The 21,485-nt window shown below is 35.4% G+C and overlaps 1 protein-coding gene across 2 annotated transcripts in view; it reads right to left on the bottom strand.

The window, feature by feature from the left end:
* The window catches only part of MAP2K4 (mitogen-activated protein kinase kinase 4), a 232,055-nt gene that overhangs the window by 124,956 nt on the left and 85,614 nt on the right, over positions 1–21,485 (bottom strand). For both annotated transcript variants that reach the window (XM_001367861.3, XM_007483371.3), the window contains one exon: positions 5,592–5,688. In XM_001367861.3, the coding sequence (XP_001367898.1) occupies positions 5,592–5,688 (97 nt within the window). The remainder of the gene's footprint in view (positions 1–5,591; positions 5,689–21,485) is intronic.

Raw genomic sequence — 21,485 nt, 5'->3', positions numbered from 1 at the left:
AAAAACTGACATCCAAAACATTAAGTGAACCGCCCAAGGCTACACAGGTAGTGACAGAGTTTCAAAAGAACTTTGAGCTTAGAGTCAAAGGACTCAAATGTCAAACCTACTTTAATCTTCTCTTTGGGCCTTGCTTTCCTCAACTATAAAATGAGAGAGCTAAATCAAATAGCCTTCTCTGCCATGAGACAGAGCTTGGGAAAGAACCAGAGACAATGTAGAGATATTAATGTGAGATATGGTCTCCCTGAGGGATTATTTTTGCATCTGATGGTCGATAAAAAGGACTACAGTCACTAAACTCAACAGACACAACTGCAGATCTATCTCTCTTTGTACCTAAAATATTTTGTATGAAACCATATGACAACAGACTGCCAAAAAAAGGGTAGATATGAAAGGCCCCCTGGCTAATTCCATGGCAGATATTTGCTTCACATCTTGAGTTCTTTCTCTTCTCCCATTCCAAGAAAACTTCTGAAACAGGTTGTCATCATATGGATATACTACCATATCTATCACCTAGATGTACGTCAACAGATCACTCAGCTTTGGGGCTTTCTTTAAGGGATCCCAAGAAGAAACTAGCTATCAAAGCCCACTTTATATAGCAGAATCAGGAAAATAAACTAGTTTACTATCAGGTTTGCAAAGCGCTTTACAAACATTACCTTATTTGATCCTTAGAATAACCCTGAGAGGTAGGTCCTATTGTTCCCATTTTATAAATGAGCAAACTGAGGCTAAGAGAAACTAACTGTCTTTCCCATAATCATAATGCTAGTCATAAGGATTCAAACTCAGGTAATGATCCTGATTGCATAGCCGGTGCTATTGCTACAACTGGGGAGGGGGGGTGCGGGATATTGGTATTCTTATATAAAACATTTAAATCTTCAAATGCAAGTTCTTCACATGATCACTTTTAATACCTTCTATAGATGAGACACAAGTCCATAAAGAGGCATGTTTACATACTTATGTTGTGTAAATCATTTTCCCAACTGCTCATCTATGGACAAGTACAAATCTACAATATCTTTTGCAAATAACATATTACAAGAGTCATTACTTGCTAAAAATTATTATTTTAACTGATTCCTCCTTCTTCTACCCTGGGTACCATAGTCTCCTGGGAAGATTAAAGTTTTAAGGCTAAAGCTATGAGAATTTTAATATTTTCTTCATCTTGATTCTAGTATATTGCAGTTAACAAGCTGTAAAACCCTGTTACAAGTATAGTATTATAATATGGACCCACATGAGTGTACTTGACCATTTTTTAAACCTGTATTACCTTAGGCAAGTTAACTAACCTCTCTTGGTCTGTTCCCTCATATGCAAAAAGAAGCAGATAGATGGCTACAGTTACTTTCAAACTATAAATCTAAGATCTCATAAACCTCAGACTAAACATAAAACATTATATTAAAATCTGGTAAAATAGATATTTTTCTCAGGTAAAGAATATTGCTGAACTTGAAATGTATATATCCCTCTATTTTTAGAGATCATAAGTGGCTTCCCACTTATACCTGATATATGAAGAAAATTATTTAGGAGATGTTGATAATGTAGAGTCTAGCCCTGGCATTCCCTGGCATCAATGTGAACGTGAATGTCAATGTGCAGTGTCCCCATAGAGGGAGGAGCAAGTGGGGTTTAAAAGGCAATTGAGAGAATGAGAGGGAATTTTTTTTTTAAATTTCTGCTCTTGAACAGATTGACTCCCTGGGCTGGCACTGGCAAGTGGCATTGCAGCATGGAGGGGACCATGCTAGGCTGAAGTCTGGTGACCTACCATAAATTAGAAGGGCTGAGACCTCTATCAAACTCTCTCTCTTTACTAATAAATCCTTATAACTCTGATGCTAAACCTCCAGACCTTCTTTTATTTGTTACACTGATTAGATTTACTAAAACAGCAAGTTCACAAAAGTGAAATCAGATCCTGGATACCAAGAGTGAGAATGGCCAGCAGAAAGAAATTCTTATAAAAACACAGCTAAGAGAGATAATATGATATAATAGAAAAAGCAGTAGATGTGGAGTCAGATTATTCTGAATTTGAATTATGAAATCAAATCTTTCAAAATTCTCTGAATGAAAGTTTTCAGCTCTGTAGAACTGAAATAATAATACTCAAATGCTCTAGGTTACTGGGTTATTCTGGTGAGTAAACTCACCAAACTCAAACCTTAAAAAAATCATGTAGGTGTGAATGACTACATTGTAGGAAATGTTCCATCTCTAGAGCATATGGGCAGAGGTATACACTGCCATCAGAAAGAGCAATGATTTCTGGAATTGTTAATATAATTCTAGGAAGACCAGAGACTCCTGGTTGTGTGTGTGTGTGTTTGTGTGTGTGTGTTGTTACAGCTAAAAGAGTGGTTGCCTTAAACTGTGACAGCAAAAATATGGTTTCAAATCAAAAATGTAGTGGTCGCCATGGGAAAATTCCCAAATATTAAATATACCCAAGTCAGCTGGCTTTTATAAAGATTTTAATTAATACAAATTAATGAAAGGGAGAGAGAGAGTAAGAGGAAATAATGAGAAAAGGGCTAGGCCAGCCTAGGCTTAAGCCTTAAGAGAGAGATCAGTCAGTCTTTAATCCACTCACCACAAGATTTGTCCCAAGCAAGATTCTAGTGTTCAGAGAGACCTATCAGTTCAGCTCCTCAGCTCAACTAAGTTCAGCCACCAAGTCCTCCAATTCAGCTTTGGCAAGCTCAAATTCCCAGAGACCTCTTCTGGCCTCCTTTTAAAGAGAATTTTCTCCTATGTCACCTCCCCTAAGTTTTCACATCTACCAATCACAGTAGACCTTTTCCAAAGGACTGACCATTCTTAATTCACACCTTCTTTAGTTCTCAACTTCTCTGGGTAAACTAAAACTTCTGAGTAAGTTCACACCTCTTTGCCCCTTGCAAGTTTGCAAGTTGCCTGAGCTTTATAGGTACTTAGCACCTTTTTGTATTAGATCTAAAAATAGTCTTAACTTAAAGCTTTTGCCTCACTATGAGTGAAGTACTTTTCATTGTTCAGTAAAGAGTTTACAACTTTATCTTCCCCTAAAGTATGCTTAAGTATGGGTGGAGTAAGGTTAGAGTTCTCACATTCCAGATCAAGTACCTTCGTTGTTTAAAATGGGGAATGGTCTTAAACAAATGTTCTAAGGTAGAGTCTGAGAATCTTTAACATTCACAAGTCTGAGAAATTTTAAGATTCACAATGTGTGTGTGTGTGTGTGTGTGTGTGTGTGTGTGTGTGTAAGAGGAAAGAAAAGAATCCAACATCTTTAGAGAGTTCATTTACTTAAAAGCCTTCCCTATCATCCATGTTTTCTTTGGTTTACTGGAACAAAGAATGATTAAAGTTACTGGCCTTTACAATTCTTCTGCACAACTTCTGTTGTCAATTTATCACAATACAACAAAGGGATTTCAAATCCCTGGGTAACACTTCATACTAGCACTGTTTTGTTCATATAAACAAACAAACAAAAAAATAATGTTCAACTAAAAAACATTGGGACAAATGCAGTTATTTCTTAATCTTTCAGCAACAAATGTATTTTAACAAAACTATATCCCATTTGGTGTGGTATTCATTCACAATACTGGCATATGAATAATGTCATATTAGAGATTTGTAAAGCCCATGTATATATGTAAATTGGACTTTTCTGATAGGAAAAGGGAAGATAATATTTCAAGAGCATTCTTTAGTTTTTCCTACTTGGACTTTTGAATGAAATATTCTCATCCTGACAGACTACATGACAGTCTCCATGACCTGCCATAATCACTTACTAGAAGCTAATTTTGATAAAAATGATAGGTACTTTTAAATGTCTTATCGCTAGGTACAAGTCTAACAATAGAGACAACTACCAGCCCAAGAAACAGAAAATTTCCAAACCAACAGAGAAAAAGTACCCTCAAATTCCCAGATATTTTAAAAGTTACATCAAATGAATAACACCCTAGTCTTGAAGCAATCTGCATTTGTGGAGGAAATTTCCCACAATAATGAAATTACAAATCCTTTGTAAATAAAATTAAAAATTTTATTGTGATTTTTATAATGGGTGTTATAAAAGTATTTACCCTCTCCAGGTTTTTTTAAAAACACTGTAAAATATCTTCTTCTGCTCAAAACATTTTCTCTTAATTATCAACTTGTCATGGTCATGAAAATGGAGAGAACATCACGGTTTAAACAAATAGAAATCTCAATAAATAATATAGTGTATTCCTTTTTTATCAATACAAAGATCTGCAAGCATAGAAATTGGGTGGGGTTTTTGTTCTGTTTTGTTTTTAAACATGAAACTCATTATATATTTACAGTTATCTGAGGAGTGGTTACAAATAATTCCAGTTACATCATGAGAAAACTCTAAAGCTCTTATTCTGAGTCTGTTCCTCCTTCCATATTCACTCTGAGTATTGGTATATTGATCCAAATTTTTTAGACTCCTGCTCAGTCTAATGCTCTCTATTCCAAGAAGGAATGAAGGGTACCAGCTATGAACATCTAACTTCTGAACTCAAGAGATAAATAATACAATTGGGCAAAAGGGAAAGGATATTAAAGAAAGGGAAGAAAATATACAGTGGAAGCAAACTGTGAGTAAAGAATAAGATTCAAAGAAAGTAGAAAATAATATAAGAAAGAAAAAAGCAACTTGTGGAACATCTATAAAGAAAGAAAAAACAGAAACCCAATCCTGATAACAACATTCAATATTACTTTTTTTTTATTGGGGGAATATAAATTTCATTAAACATTTATTGTCTACTATACAATATTTATTCACAGCATTCAATAACACTGAATATAGCCATTCTTGTTACATAAATAATTACTCATATAGCAGTTACCTCAAGGGTAAAGAATAGGGCCCAGGAGGAGAGAACCCCAAGAGGCAAGCCTTGTAAACAAAATCTATGAAATACTATTATCTCATATATATGAACAGACAAAAATATTAACACATATTTCATCTACTTAATATTGAATAAATTCTATTAGTGACCTAGGTAGCAAAAAAAAAAATCTATTATCTCACTTGAAATTCACCGAAGAACTTTATCAAAAATCAAATTAACATCAAATTGGACATTAACTCAATAGCATATTTTTAATAAAATGCTACATAACTATATAAATCACATTATAGTCCTTGAGCATCAACATTTATGTGGACCTGATCTTGTTTCAGTTAATAGTCACAATGAAAAAAAAGCCTCAAAAGAGAGGTTATTTTGCAAAATACGAAGGAGTATTAGGTAACAAAGGGGAGACTAAAAGGGAGAGTTGCAGAACTAGGGGTAACTTTAAATGACTTAAGATTCAGAAACTATAAACTAATACATTAGATTTACTAAAAGAAAAAAGAAAGAAATCTTCAAAATACTATATTATTAGAATAATATATGATTACTATTTGGATTAAAATAGCAGTATAAAGAGATGGTCCATAAGGTGACCTCTGGCTTCAGAAAAATCTTTACTAAATATTTTCAGAATTCTTGGTTAAACTGAGCATTTGCTTTCATTTGTAAAGAAAATATACTCACATGTGTGGGTTTTGGACTCCTGAAGGATTCAGGGTAAACCGTGCAGTAGATTTGAAAGGTGGATTTGCAAAATTCAGCTTCAATGCTTTGCGTTTACCTAGAAAATGCAAATGAGGAATAAAATTGGGTATCATAAGTAAAGATGGACAAACTGGATGGCATAAGACAGAAGTACTATATGGTTGGCATCAATTATACTTTATTTTCATTTCCAAATTCTCTCCCTTCCTACCCATTGAGAAGGCAAGAAAAACAAAGTTCATTATGTATAGTTGTTCAAGAGAGAGGTGTAATGAGGAATTGTTCTAGAGGAATGTTAGATATTAAAACCCACCTAGAAACTCAAAGTTTATTTAATAAAGGGAATAAGGGAAACTGGTAGATAAGACCCTAGCACTCTTAAACGAACTCTACTCAACTTCTAAGTCCCCTGCTTAAGGAGAGCCTTGTTTCTTCTCTGGGCCCTGTGCTACCTAAAAACCCTTCCCTATGCTATCTAACTTTACCCTAATCTTCCCACTGGTGATTACCAAAGAAAGGGGAAAAGCCTGGGTTTGACTGTAGCACTAAGTAACCCAAAGTTACAGATGGAAATCTTTGGATTATTTTAGCCCAAGTGGAATTCTAGCATATGGACCACTGGCAGATGATCTTTGGGCTCAAGGAATTTGGCTTCCTCCAAACAAATTCTCTACCTAGAAGTCAAAGATTTCTCTATGAAATCTTGACTATCCAGGGAAAATCTCTCAGAGCAAAAACCCTCCTTCTGCTTGATGGAAATTCAGGCAGAGAGTCAAAAAGCCCTTCCAGATCAGAGGAAAATCCAAGAAGGAAATCAGTTCAGTTATATTCAATGTTCAGACTCCCACCATTCCTTTCTTACCCAGAATCCTCTCCCAGGGCTTATCTCAAAATTCCCTTCTTTCAACTAACCTCTGAAACCAGTCTATCGCTAACTATATTCCTACAAAGAAAACTCAAATAAATCAAAACTGTTTTGCACCCAACAGAAAAAGGAGAAAATATGTACTGAAGAGCAGTGGAGCTCAGGATGCAATCCAGGGTGATATTCCCTGCAAATTGAGCTTAACTATACATGAAAAAAAAATTGGAGAAAGGCAATTGAAACATTTTTAGAAAGAAAACCACAACTGGTGAGATTTGCTTCTCAAACACCACAAAAAATAAGGGAAGTAAATACAACTACAAAAAGGAGTCACAGCAAAGAGACCAGTAACAAATTTCTTTTTAAATGTACACAAGGATACAAAGGTAGAAGAAGTAGCAGAATCTGGTATCATTTTGCCTAAAGGTGTATTTTTGTCTAAAAAGGTCTACATTATGAGACATGAAAGGGGAAAGAGGGAAGCAGGGGGATAGAGAGAAATTTATGATGTGCTGGGGTCCAATCAAAGGCAAGCAATGAGAGAGAGATGGCTCCTTTGGTTTGGGGCAGGGGAGATAATAAAAGGAAGATGAAGATCAGGGAAGATGAGGAACAGGAAAGAATTGAAAAGATGGCACAGAAGAAAGGAGGTCTTCCTTTAGTAGTAGGAGCTAGTAGAAACAACACCATCTTAAAAAAGATTAAGATAAAAGTAATAAAGTACTGTGTTTACAGTAAGTAGATGGGCGGTGAAATCATGACTTGAAAACAAACCTAAAGTAAGCACAAAAGATGAAATTCTGAAATTTTGAAGAATAGCTAAATTAACCATAAAAACCACAGAATTCTAAAAACTGGTTCTTTGAAGTTTTTTTTAATCTTAGTTAATATGATTAGACAACAGTAAATCTAATCAGCAAAATAGAAAATGAACTAGGTGAAATCAAAACCAGAAGAAATAAAAATAATCAGAACATAATATTCAATTATAAGTTAACAAAGAAAAAAATAAGACTATCTTCAAAAACACACCAAAAAACAACTATCAGAAGACCAGAAAGAGATCTTAAATAACCCCAATCTCAGAAAAGGAAAGAAGTCTAGGAACTGCTAAAGAAAAAACTCCTGGATCTTAATGGGTTCTATCAAACTTTTACAGAATATACTTAATTACCATATTTCATAATTCATCAAAAATTGAGACAGAAAGCACATTTCAAGTGACAAATATACTCCCAATACCCATACCAGGATAAGATAAAGCCAAGAAAACTATAGGCCAATATCATTAATCAACACTTGAATTAATTTTAACTAAAATCCAGTCTTGTTTTGTGACAAGGAAATCACTTTAAAAGACTGATATATATTAATTTAAGGTCGCCAAGGAACTCAGCTATGTAATTCCTAAATGAAAACTCAAGTCAGCAGTCAACCTTTTATGGAGTTTTTAATTACAAACAGGAGGAAGAAAGGTATGAGAGAGAGAGAGAGAGAGAGGGAAAGGGGAGAGAAGGGAATAGGGCTTAAATACTTCCTCTGTTTAGGCTGGGCCAAAAGGCCCAAGCCCTTAGATAGCTGAGGCAAAGAAAAGAGATCAGTCCCTATCACTCACGTGACCAAAATGGAGAAACAGTCTCAGGGGCCTCCACCTCCAGCTTCCTTCAGAGCAAGCTTCTCAGAGCACCACCTCTCAGACCAAAACCTCTCAAACCAACCCCTTCAGTCCTCAGACCCCTCTATCTTTTAGGAAACCATCCAAGTTCCCTCCCCTCAGTTCTCATATCTACCAATCACTGTCCATGTCTTCCCTGTGCCAATGGTGGCTCTAGCTTAACCCAGGACCGCCCAGAGGTCTGTGGCTTTGCACATGTCTGTTGAAGGTCATATTCTCAAATAATTAAATCTTGATCCTTTGCTGCAGCCCTTCCTAAATCCTGTTACCCTGAGTAGGGTGGAGATTGGAATAATTAAATTTTGATCTATGCTGCAGCCCTTTCCATTGTCAGCAAAAGGTTTCTGTCCTAAAGTAATCTTAAGAAGGGAGGAGGAGGAACCTCCCTTGTCAATGGGATTCACATTCCAATAGAGTTCCCACTATCAGTATGAAATTTTCCAAGTATGAAATTTCCCAATGGTGAAATTTCCAACACTTATAAGTCTAAGAAATTTTAAGGTTTACAGTTTCTAATTTCCTTATTTCTGTGGTATATACTACCATGAAAGTCACTCAGATTTGAAAGCTTAACTCCCCACTCTCCCTCACTCCACATCTGTTAAGTCTTGTTAACTGTATGTTTATGGCACCTCTTACATCAGTTTCCTTCCTTCCACCTTTATTCAGGTCTTCAGCATTCTTTTCCTAGACATCTGTTAATTGATGTTTCTGCCTCAAGTTGTTTCCCCTTGATTTTACAGAAAGCTGTCAAAGTAATATTTCTAAAACACTGTTCTGATGAAGTTGCTCCCCTGTTCTATCCATTCTAGGGGCTCCTTTTTGCTTCTCTATTCAAATGTAAACTCCATTGTTTGGCATTTAAAGCCATTCACAATCTGGATCCAACCTGTCTTTACAGTCTTATTATCCTTCATGCAGGGGTATATGGGGTGTTCGGGGAGGGGTAGTATCTCTGGTATGGAGGGGTTGTCATGCCCTTCTAGGGCAGCTCTCCAGCCTCTGACCCCCACCTGACACCCAGCTCTCACTTGTGGCTCCTAGTAGCTGCTGGCATGGGGCAGCGGCCACACCCCCTGCAACGGCTTCTAAAGACAGGCCAACTAAACCTTGTGAGGGTGGCCATCGGGTCTTCGACCCTTGGTGAACCAGGGCCTTGCTCACCCAGCATGTGAAGAATGCTTCAGCCAAACAGGCGGAAGAAACCAATAAGAAGGTTCAACAGCTGAGAGGGTGACACAGCAAAGCACTGAGTAGTGCTTAGGGCAAGTTGGAGCACAAAAGACAACAAGGCCATCCAATGCAGCTGAGGAAGTCTCCAGGTGTAACGACTTTTCGTGCCACTGGACCCAGGCTTCCAATGCCAAGGGAGTGGGACTGTCTCTGTGACTTTTCCACTTAAATCTCCTTCATGCACAAGTGTCTTTGTGCACACTCATCTATCCATAGATGAAAACACACAAAGACAATTGTCATCCTCGGTTACCGAGAGACTACTACTACTATCCTTCATGCATCTTATAGCCCAGTCAATCTGGTCTTCTTGCTATTCTTCACATAAAACATTCCTTCATTAATAAAAAAATTCACCTCAAAAACAAACTAAAAGAGTAAGAAAAAATTCCATTTCACTACTATGAATATAGAAGAATTCATGTCTAAGAAATAAAGAAAACCATAGAAGATAAAATGGATCAATTTGATTGTATAAAATGTTTTAGAATTTCCTCAAAAAAACCAAAACATTTATAATTAGAAAGGAAAGTTAACTCAGGGGAAAAAAAATTCTTTGCCTTTCTTTTCCTTTATGTGCTGGATTGGTACCCAGCACATAAAAAGAACTGCTTCATTTCATGTATGAGTGATAGCCAAGAAAAAAAATGGTCAAAAGACAGTAAGAAGTACTTCTCAATACTGTGAAACATTTCTCTTCTGATACATTTTGTGGCTTTTGAGCTACTGTCCACCTTTTTAAATGACTTCAATGAAATAAATATTTAAGCAACCATGTTGTGTTCAGTATTGAACTAGATGCTAAGAATTAAAAACAAAATAGTTCTTGCCCTCAATGATCTTAGAATCTCCTATAAAATAAAATATGCAAAGAAAAGTAAACAATACAATTTGAAGAAGGAAAGGGCTTTATTTCCTTAAATCTTGATTGAAGATAAGAAATTTCAATTTCATTCTTATTTCTGGAAGATTCTGTTTCAAGTTTATTAATGAAGCATAATCTACTTACTCTCCTAACAATTCACATTTCTACTGTTTACCTACCTCCTGCAAGTAGCTTAGAAATAATCAATCAGTTTCCCTGTAATGTAAGATGGACTAGCTCTTTTTCTTAAAAGGCACTAAAACTGTCCATGAAACTTAACTGGTTAGCGTGTGACAGAGGCTGGCACTAACGGAGGAGTGCCAGGCTGAATCTTTCTCCTCATGGAGGGAGAGGTCCCAGGAGGCTGGAATCTTGAGGGAGAGAAGGTTCCTTTCTGAAGAACAGTTGGTCTCTCAGTTTTGAGAAGCAGAAGAGAGAGGGCTGGTTAAGACTTTCTCCTGAGGATTACCCACCTTTTTCCTGCTATTGACTGAAGTTCTTCCCCCCAACATTTCCCGATTGAAAAGACTACTGAAAAGGAAACTAAGAAAGACATTTTAGAATCTATTTACCTCAGCTCCTGTTGCCCTCGATCTGAACTGTGGCCAGCGGGTCAAGGCCAGGGTCACTCAACCTATCTCTTGGGGGCTCAGGCTGACTTATAAAAAATGTTTGCTACTTTCCTGTTGATAAACCAATATATTTTGGGTGATATAATTTTTGTTGGTCAATCTACATATTTAGCCAGTAAGAAAAAGGGGGCCTGAGTTTTATATGATTACAATTAATGAGGTCCAAATTAGAATGAGAAAGGAATGGGAAAACAGCATCATCTGAGTGCAGCATTTGACACTGTGGGGAAATGATTTATGTAACTATAGAGTTGTAGTGCCATCAGAAACAATTGAATATCCAAGTAGTCTGATTATCTTTTTTTTTTTTTTTTTAATGAGAAGGGGGCTCCTAAGGTTTCAAAATGAACAATGAACAACAAAACCAATCCTGGAAAGTAATGTTCAACTTAAATAATTATACCCTTAAGGAATATCCTTCACTTGTTCTGTAAGTTGTTCCTCTTTTTGCTGTTAGAAAAACTACCAAATTTCTTATTCTCTTCCAGTCTCAAACCTTAACTACCAGACTTGGGCCTATTAGAAACTTCTATACCAGAAATGTCTTTCCAACTTAATATTTTAACTACTTCCCCAGTTCCAGAAAAGGGTCAGGGGAGAAACTATGCTATAACAATGTTGTATTTTTGCAGAAGGCTAATCTTTTAATATTTTTAATATTTTAGAGGCAATAGATTCTTAGATCAAATACATCCATATTTAGTGGCTAAAAAGTACAATAACTCCTCAATGAATTAGCATTATCAGAAAATGACATGCCCTCCAAATCCAAAAATTCTCTATGGAGGTGGACTGTACGTTTCAGCATAAGTCGTTTGAATTGTGCTGGGTTCGGGTGTTGATGGGTTTGTCACCATTACAAGTTAATATTGTACTAAAAATGCTCTGCTAAAGCAATAAAAGAAACTGAACAAGTTAGACTAGGCAATAAGGAAACAAAACCTATATATACTTAGAGAAATCTAAAGAATCAACCAAAAAACTAATCAAAAACAATTAACAACTTTAGCAAAGTTACAGGATATAAACATATAATAAACCCACAGAAATCTTTGGCATTTCTATATATTAGCAATAAAGTCCAACAGCAAAAAAATAGAAAAAGAAATATCAATTATTTACCATTATTTACAATATAAAATACCTGGGAGAATAGAGCTAGAAAAATAATATTGATTCTAAGATGGAAGATAACGGTTAAAAAAAGTTAAAAACTATCTGGTACAGGTTAAGAAATAAAGTAGTGGGGGGCAGCTGGTAGCTCAGTGGATTGAGAATCAGGCCTAGAGATAGGAGGTCCTTGGTTCAAATCTGGCCTCAGCCACTTCCTAGCTGTGTGACCCTGGGCAAGTCAGACCCCCATTGCCTAGACCTTACCACTTTTCTGCCTTGGAGCCAAGACACATTATTGACTCCAAGACGGAAGGTAAGTGTTTAAAAAAAAATAGTAGGAGGATATTCAACAAGGAGCTATATTAAAAAAAAAAAGAAAGAAAGTAGTGGATCAATGGAATAGATTTTAGTACTCAACACAGCAATAAATGACCATAAGTAATCTAATGTTTGATAAACTCAAAGATCTACACTTTAAGGAAAAGAACTCACTATTTGGCAAAAACTACTAGGAAGACTGGAAAAGAGTATGGCAGAAGCTAGACACAGGCCAACATCATACCCAGATGAAGTCAAAATTTATACACAATTTAGAAATAAAGGGTAATACCATAAAAAATTAAGGGAGCATATGACAATTTAGCTGTCAAACTTGTAAATAAGGGAAGAATTTATGACCAAACAAGACAAAGAGAACATTATGCAAAGTAAAATGAGTAATATGGAATACATCAAATTTTAAAAGTTTTGCACAAACAAAATCAGTGCAACTAAGACTAGAAGGGAAATTTAAAAACTAAGAAAAAAAATTTATATCAATTGTCTCTAACAAAGGCCTTACAGCAGTCATTGTAACAAAAGTAATAGTTCCCCTCAGTTTACATTCTCTATTTCCATCAGTAGTAGTTTCCCCTCAGTTTATTTCTCCATTGCAACAAAAAAGTTTCTTTCAGTTTATTCTCTATTTCAACAAGTAACAGTTTCAGACAGTTTACATCTCTATTTCAAGTAGCACCATTATTAGTCTGACTGTACCCAACAATCCCACAGGCAGGAAAGATAGTAAAGATGTTCAAACAAGAAGTTTTGGGGGTGGTGGTTTTGGCAGCCATCACCTGCTTTTGGGTTTACAATATTCTTTACCGCAAACTGATTCAAATGGTGGTGGAAAGTGTATATTATGTAGGAAACTTGACAATGACTGTGTTACAAATACCATTCCAAAATGAATTAGTTCTCTGGCAAGTCCTGGCACAAGTATATGTACTCTTCATGGCTGTGTTGCAGACTCTATCCCAAGTGAGGAAAGTTTTCAGATTTATGATTCCCCTTAAGGCAGAGAAGGTTATGGCCATTGACAACAACTTAGACAAGATAATTAAGGCAGTGTCTGAACAACTCATTAAAGAAAAAGGTTTCTATCTAGTTATGGGCAAGGACAATGGGCAAACTGAGAATGCACCTCAGAAAACTGAAGGTGGCAGTGGAAATGAAAACAAGGATGCTAGTGCCCCTGAGAAAATATGTCCATTGAAGGAAGTCACCAAGCTAACAACTAATGCTGGTGTTATTCACACTAAGACCCATAGACAATTCACTCCTCAGGAACTTGAGTCCGTTAAACGTCGATTTCTAAAATTTGTGGACAATCCTTTTAAAGCCCACAAGGAGCTAAAGAGAGCATTTCGGATCTTTGATCCAGATTTTGAAGATGTTGAATTTCTTTTATGAGAACTTTTCAGCTCCCAAGAAAAAAGGAAATTTGTGGAGACAACTAGATCTGAAGGCAATTTGACCAGCTGACCCACTCCAGATCAAAGAATGGATTTTGATTTCGCCAATCCAACCTCAATGTCATACCTTAAACGGTGCAGAGACGATCTGCTTCAAGCCATTAAGCAATGCTGTTCTAAACCATGGTCCAAATTTGATAAGATCAGGCAGGAAAAAGGGGAACATCCTGCCACATACATAGGCTGTCTGTCAGAAATAGCAGAGGCAATCTTAGGTTTAGAAGCAGACAATGAAGAGACAGCTGGCCATGTATGTAGACAATTTCTGACGGGATGCACACCAAATTTAAGGACCTTTTTAAAAAACTATTTCCCAAAGTATGACTCAGCTTCCCTAATAGAATTCAGAGAGGCTGCAGGTTACCTATATGAAAACAATTCAGAACAGAGTAAAAATTAGAAAGGACTGAAAGGATTTAAAACAGAAGGAAATTGAGGAAATAAAAAATCTAAACACGGTGAGAACATACACAAAACCTGTTTCCCAGAAACCTAGTTACCAGGCAAGATCAGTGCAAAAAGAAACTAGGGAGTGTTTCTTTTGCCACCGTAAAGGACACTTGATTAGAGACTGTTTCTTGAAGAAGAAACATGAGAATAATAACAGAGACAAACGTAAGGCAGAAAGTAGGTACAAGAAATCCACTTGCTGTACACACTGGAAGTTGATGTTCTCACAGCAAGCTCCAGACTTGAGGAAAATGCAATAGACAATAGAAACTGGAGCCAAGACTAAATATTCAGAAATGGTTAGAAGGGAATTAGGAAGCCAAGCACATGGAGGTAGAAGAAATTGTGATGAAGAAGCTGCAGTTAAAAATAATAGTAAAAGGTTGGGGAATAGTACAAAATTGGTACAAGAAAGTGATTCTGTGAATGATAGCCATTGCAATAAGGCAAGAGAAAGGAAGAGCCAGATTAATGAGGCAGAAATTAATGAAATAACACCTCAAATAGCAAATGAGATGAGAGACTTTGATAAGAGTTGTATAGTAACCACAGGGGAAAAGTCTGTAAAGGAAATCAGATCATTCCATGAGAACTTTTTCCAGTGTAGAGTGGACAATGGGACTGAATTATGCAAAAGAAAAAGAAAGAGTCACAAGAACACAAGAAGGTTAGTGACTAATACAGAGATACATAATTTCAATTCCCTAAAGGTTACTGTTGATAAAGGTAACAAGGCTCTAAAAACATTCACAGAAGACCCACCTAGCTTAGTTAATTCTGTAAATAGCTTTATGGCAGGAGTTCCCTTTGTAAATACATCTAATTTGAATCCAGAAGCTAGTACTTTCCATCCAGCAATACGTGATTTAGATAAGAAAAAAACTAACTGATAATGAAGCTGACATTGCTTTTGAACACAAAGATTATCATATTCAAAGTAGTGAAGGTGACATATCAGTTAAATTTGAATATGGGGATGGAATGGCAAGCTTAGTAACAACCAAGGATTCAGTTAGTTCCAGCATTCTAAACAGCAAAGGGGTATCTGGCCAAAGCAAAGGTTCATGTTCCATTGAAGACTTCATTGGGAATGAATCAAATCAAAAAGAATTAACTGGGTTACATATGCAACTGGCAGAGGGTAGCAAAGACAGGAGTACTTTAATTGGTGGCAATAAATTCTTTAGCTACACACAGGCCAGAACCATATGTATGGATTAAGGTGGGAAAGAAAAACTATGAGGCTCTCTTAGATACTGGTGCTTCAAAATCTGTCCTAAAGATATGTCCAGGGGATACTGACATAGGGGGTATGGTTTCTGTAGCTGGAGCAACGGAACAAATTCAACAACTCCCTGAACTCAAAAGCATTATGGTTAAACTGGGTACTCTCACCATAGATCATACCTTCTTGTTGATTCCATCGTGCCCAGACAACCTTTTAGGATGTGATTTTTTGTGCAAGATACAGGCAACATTACAATGTGAAAAATATGGGGAAATTTATTTGCATCTACCCAAGAATTCACTGAAGCACTATCCGTTCTTATACTTAGAACAACTTGAGGAAGAATCTGAAAAGATTCAAGTTGTGACTTCTATTATGACATACCACAGATACACCATAGGGGGTGTTTGCAAAACATCAAAATGATGTGGGTCAGATTAAATCGATTACTCCTTTTAGGATTGAGGTCAGGGAAGGGATACCACCTAAGATACCACAATACAAGTTGAGTAAAGAAATAAGAGAAGGGATAATACCCATCATAAATAACTTGCTTGAGCAAGGTATACTGAGACCTAAGGTATCTTAATATAATAGCCCAATATTAGCTATCAAAAAGAATAAGCCAAATGAAGATGGCACTCCTACGTGGAGATTTGTGATGGATTTGAGGGCTGTGAATAATTTCATTAGCAAGAGAAATAGTGTAACACCATCTCCAAATGATATTATAACTCAGATACCTGCAGAGGCTAAGTGGCACACAGTGTTGGATCTGAGCAACACCTACTTTACTATACCTTTGCACCCTAATTCTCAGAATATCTTTGCTTTTCAATGGGGACAAACCCAGCTGTGCTATACTAGATTAGAGCAAGGATGTTGCGAGTCGGCTTCAATATTTTGTCAACTGTTGCAAAGAGATCTAGCTACCATAACTTTCAGGCATAGCAAATTGATACACTACATGGATGATTTCTTGCTAGCATCTCCTGACCCTAAGACTTGTTTAGAAGATTCAAAGAAATTGTTGATAGAACTATATAGGAGGGGGCATAAAGTTCCTAAAAAGATTTAAAATCTCCAGGTCCAGATGGATTCACAAATGAATTCTATCAAACATTCAAAGAACAACTAATCCCAATATTAAACAAACTATTTGACAGAATAAGCCAAGAAGGCTTTTTACAACCATTTTACGACACAAACATGATACTGATCCCAAAGCCAGGCCGGTCAAAAACAGAGAAAGAAAACTATAGACCAATCTCCCAAATGAATATAGACGCAAAAATCCTAAATAGAATACTAGCAAAAAGACTCCAGCAAGTGATCAAGAGGGTCATTCACCGTGATCAAGTAGGATTCATACCAGGATTGCAAGGACGGTTCAATATTAGGAAAAACATACACATAATTGACCATACTGAGAAGAAAACCAACAAAAATCACATGATTATCTCAATAGAAGCAGAAAAAGCCTTTGATTAAATATAACACCCATTCCTATTGAAAACACTAGAAAGTATAGGAATAGAAGGGCCTTTCCTAAAAATAATAAACAGTGTATATATCTAAAACCATCAGCAAACATCATCTGCAATGGGGATAAACTTGAAACCTTCCCAATAAGAACAAGAGTAAAACAAGGATGCCCATTATCACCTCTATTATTTAACATTGTACTAGAAACACTAGCAGTAGCAATTAGAGAAGAAAAAGAAATTGAAAGCATTAAAATTGGCAATGAGGAGACCAAGGTATCATCACTCTTTGCGGATGATATGAAGGTTTACTTAAAGAATCCTAGAGAATCAACCAAAAAGTTACTCAAAATAATCAACAGCTTTAGTAAAGTCGCAGGATACAAAAATAAACCCGCATAAGTCATCAGCATTTCTGTATATCTCTAACCCATCTCAGCAGCAAGAATTAGAAAGAGAAATTCCATTTAAAATCACCCGAGACAATATAAAATACTTAGGAATCTATCTGCCGAGACAAACACAAGAACTATATGAACACAACTACAAAAAAACTCTCCACACAGTTAACACTAGAACTAAACAATTGGAAAAACATTGATTGCTCATGGGTGGGAAGAGCTAACATAATAAAAATGACCATACTACCCAAATTAATTTACTTATTTAATACCATACCCATTGAACTACCAAAAAACTTCTTTACTGAATTAGAAAAACCATAACTAAGTTCATTTGGAAGAACAAAAGATCAAGGATATCCAGGGAAATCAAGAAAAAAATGCAAAGGAAGGAGGGCTTGCAGTCCCAGATCTCAAACTATACTATAAAGCAGTGGTCATCAAAACAATTTGGTACTGGCTAAGAGACAGAAAGGAGGATCAGTATAGTACAGGATACAGTATAGTACAAATACAATCAATATCAAACTCTGCTATTTGTATGATCAGTTATAATTATAGCTGTACTCCTATTACTATCACTTCCCATTCTAGCTGCAGGAATTACTATACTACTAACTGATCGAAATCTAAATACTACTTTCTTCGACCCTGCAGGTGGAGGTGACCCTATTCTATATCAACATTTATTTTGATTTTTCGGCCACCCAGAAGTTTATATTCTTATTCTCCCAGGATTTGGGATTATTTAGCATATCGTCTCATATTACTCGGGTTAAAAAAGAACCTTTTGGCTACATAGGAATAGTCTGAGCTATAATATCGATTGGATTCTTAAGTTTCATTGTACGAGCTCACCATATATTCACAGTAGGCTTAGATATTGATACTCGAGCATACTTTACATCTACAACAATAATTATTGCTATTCCAACAGGAGTTAAAGTATTCAGTTGATTAGCTACATTACATGGGGGTAATATTAAATGATCTCCAGCAATATTATGGGCCTTAGGCTTTATTTTCCTATTTACAATTGGAGGTTTAACTGGTATTGTTCTAGCTAATTCTTCACTAGACATTGTACTTCACAACACATATTACGTAGTAGCCCATTTTCATTATGTACTATCAATAGGAGCTGTATTTGCTATTACAGGTTTTGTCCTATTGATTCCCATTATTTACAGGGTATATACTTAATGATATATGGGCAAAAATTCACTTCTTTATTATATTTGTTGGAGTAAATTTAACCTTTTTCCCCCAACATTTTTTAGGATTAGCCAGCATGCCACGATGATACTCAGATTATCCGGATGCTTACACAATATGAAATGTTCTATCCTCAATTGGATAATTTATTTCATTAACAGCTGTTATCCTAATAGTATCTATTATCTGAGAAACATTTGCATCTAAACGAGAAGTACTTAATGTAGAATTAACAACAATATTGAATGACTTTACGGATGTCCACCTCCATATCATACATTTGAACAACGAATATTTATCAAATCTTAATTTAAGAAAGGGAGGAACTGGACCCCCTTAGATTAATTTCAAGTCAGCCCCATAACCTTTATGACTTCCTCATAAGACATTAGTAAAATAATTACATAACTTTGCCATAGTTAAATCACAAGTTTAATCCTTGTATGTCTTAAATGTCATATCCAATACAAACAGGTTTTCAAGACGCCACATCTCCTATCATAGAAGAGCTCATATATTTCCATGATCATACATTAATAATCGTATTCTTAATCAGTTCCTTAGTACTATATATTATTATCTTAATATTAACCACTAAATTAACTCAGCAAGCACTATAGATCCTCAAGAAGTAGAAACTATTTGAACTATTATACCAGCTGTTATTTTAGTTCTAATTGCTCTTCCATCATTACGAATCCTTTATATAATAGACGAAATTTATAATCCATATCTTACAGTAAAAGCAATAGATCATCAATGATATTGAAGTTACAAATATATCGATTATGAAGATTTAACATTTGATTCTTATATAATTCCTACTCAAGACCTTATACCAGGACAACTCCGATTATTAGAAGTAGATAATCAAGTTGTACTACCTATAGAATTGCCAATTCGTATACTAATCTCTTCAGAAGATGTTTTACAAGCATGAGCAGTTCCATCTTTAGGCCTAAAAGCAGATGCTATTTCAGGGCGATTAAATCAAGTTACCTTAACTTCATCTCGCCCCGGAGTATTTTATGGTCAATGTTCAGAAATTTTGGGGTCAAATCATAGCTTTATACCTATTGTTCTAGAAATAACCTCACTAAAATATTTTGAAAAATTATCCTCTCTAATGCAATCATTTTTAAGCAATTAAATTTATACTTTTAGTATACATGAGATATAGTAATCTCCTTAAACAAAATGCCACAGCTTGATACTTCAACATGAACCTTAACAATTCTATTAATAATTATCTCATTATTTTGTATTTATCAACTTAAAATAATAAATCAAATGATTATTCAAATCATACCCTCAAATGAAAAGAAAAAAATTACAAAAACTATTATACCTTGACAGATAAAATGAACGAAAATTTATTTGCCCCATTCATCACACCAACAATTATAAGTATTACAACCCTACCTACCACTCATCATTTTATTTCCATGTATTATTTTGTCATCCCCTAAACGATGATTACCAAATCGAATTCAAATCTTACAAATTTGACTAATTCACTTAATTACTAAACAAATAATGACAATACATAATAAACAAGGACAAACTTGAACTCTGATACTAATATCTTTAATTTTATTTATTGCTTCTACTAATCTTCTAGGATTACTTCCATATTCATTTACTCCTACAACTCAATTATCAATAAACATTGGAATAGCCATTCCACTATGAGCTGGAACAGTTATTATAGGATTCCGAAATAAACCTAAAATATCTTTAGCTCATTTCCTACCACAAGGTACTCCAAGACCCCTAATTCCCATACTAATTATTATCAAAACAATTAGCTTATTTATTCAACCTTTAGCACTGGCCGTAGGACTAACAGCTAATATTACTGCAGGACATAATCTAATTCACCTAATTGGGTCAGCAACTTTGGCCCTATCCTCGATCAGTATGACTGTATCAACCATCACAGTCTCAATTTTATTCCTTTTAACTATTCTTGAACTAGCCATAGCTATAATTCAAGTCTACATATTTACACTTCTAGTTAGTCTTTATTTACATGATAACTCATAATGACCCACCAAACTCATGCATATCACATAGTAAATCCAAGCCCATGACCATTAACAGGAGCTCTTTCAGCTTTACTTTTAACCTCAGTAATAATTATATGATTTTATTGTAACTCAATAATACTTTTAATAATTGGATTAGTTTCAATATTTTTAACAATATATCAATGATGACGAGATATTGTCCATGAAGGAACATTTCAAGGACATCATACCCCTGTAGTACAAAAAGGCTTACGATGTGGTATAATTTTATTTATCTTATCAGAAGTCTTCTTTTTTATCGGATTTTTCTGAGCATTTTATCACTAAAGTCTGACTCCAACTCATGAGCTAGGATGCTGCTGACCTCCAACTGGAATTCATCCTCTTAATCCACTTGAAGTCCCATTACTAAATACATCCATTCTATTAGCCTCGGGAGTTATCAATTACATGAGCCCATCACGGTTTAATAGAAGGTAACCGAAAACAAATAATTCAAGCACTAGCTATTACCATTTTGCTAGGTCTCTACTTTACCATTCTCCAAGCTATAGAATACTACGTAGCCTCCTTTACAATTTCTGATGGAATTTATGGATCCACCTTTTTTGTAGCTACAGGATTTCATGGCATACGTGTTATCATTGGATCTACATTTTTTATTGTTTGTCTACTTCGACAATTCTACTTCCACTTTACCTCTACACACCATTTTGGTAGTGAAGCAGCAGCTTGATACTGATATTTTGTAGACGTTGTATGATTATTCCTCTACGTATCCATATATTGATGAGGTTCCTATTTTTCTAGTATAATTAGTACTACTGATTTCCAATCATTAAGTTCTGGGTAATACCAGAGAAAAATAATTAACCTTATTATATTATAA

This window comes from Monodelphis domestica, chromosome 2, assembly GCF_027887165.1.
Source record: "Monodelphis domestica isolate mMonDom1 chromosome 2, mMonDom1.pri, whole genome shotgun sequence".
NCBI classification, from domain to species: domain Eukaryota; kingdom Metazoa; phylum Chordata; class Mammalia; order Didelphimorphia; family Didelphidae; genus Monodelphis; species Monodelphis domestica.
Note: the sequence above shows the minus strand (reverse complement) of the source record. Positions and strands in the feature narration are given on the sequence as shown.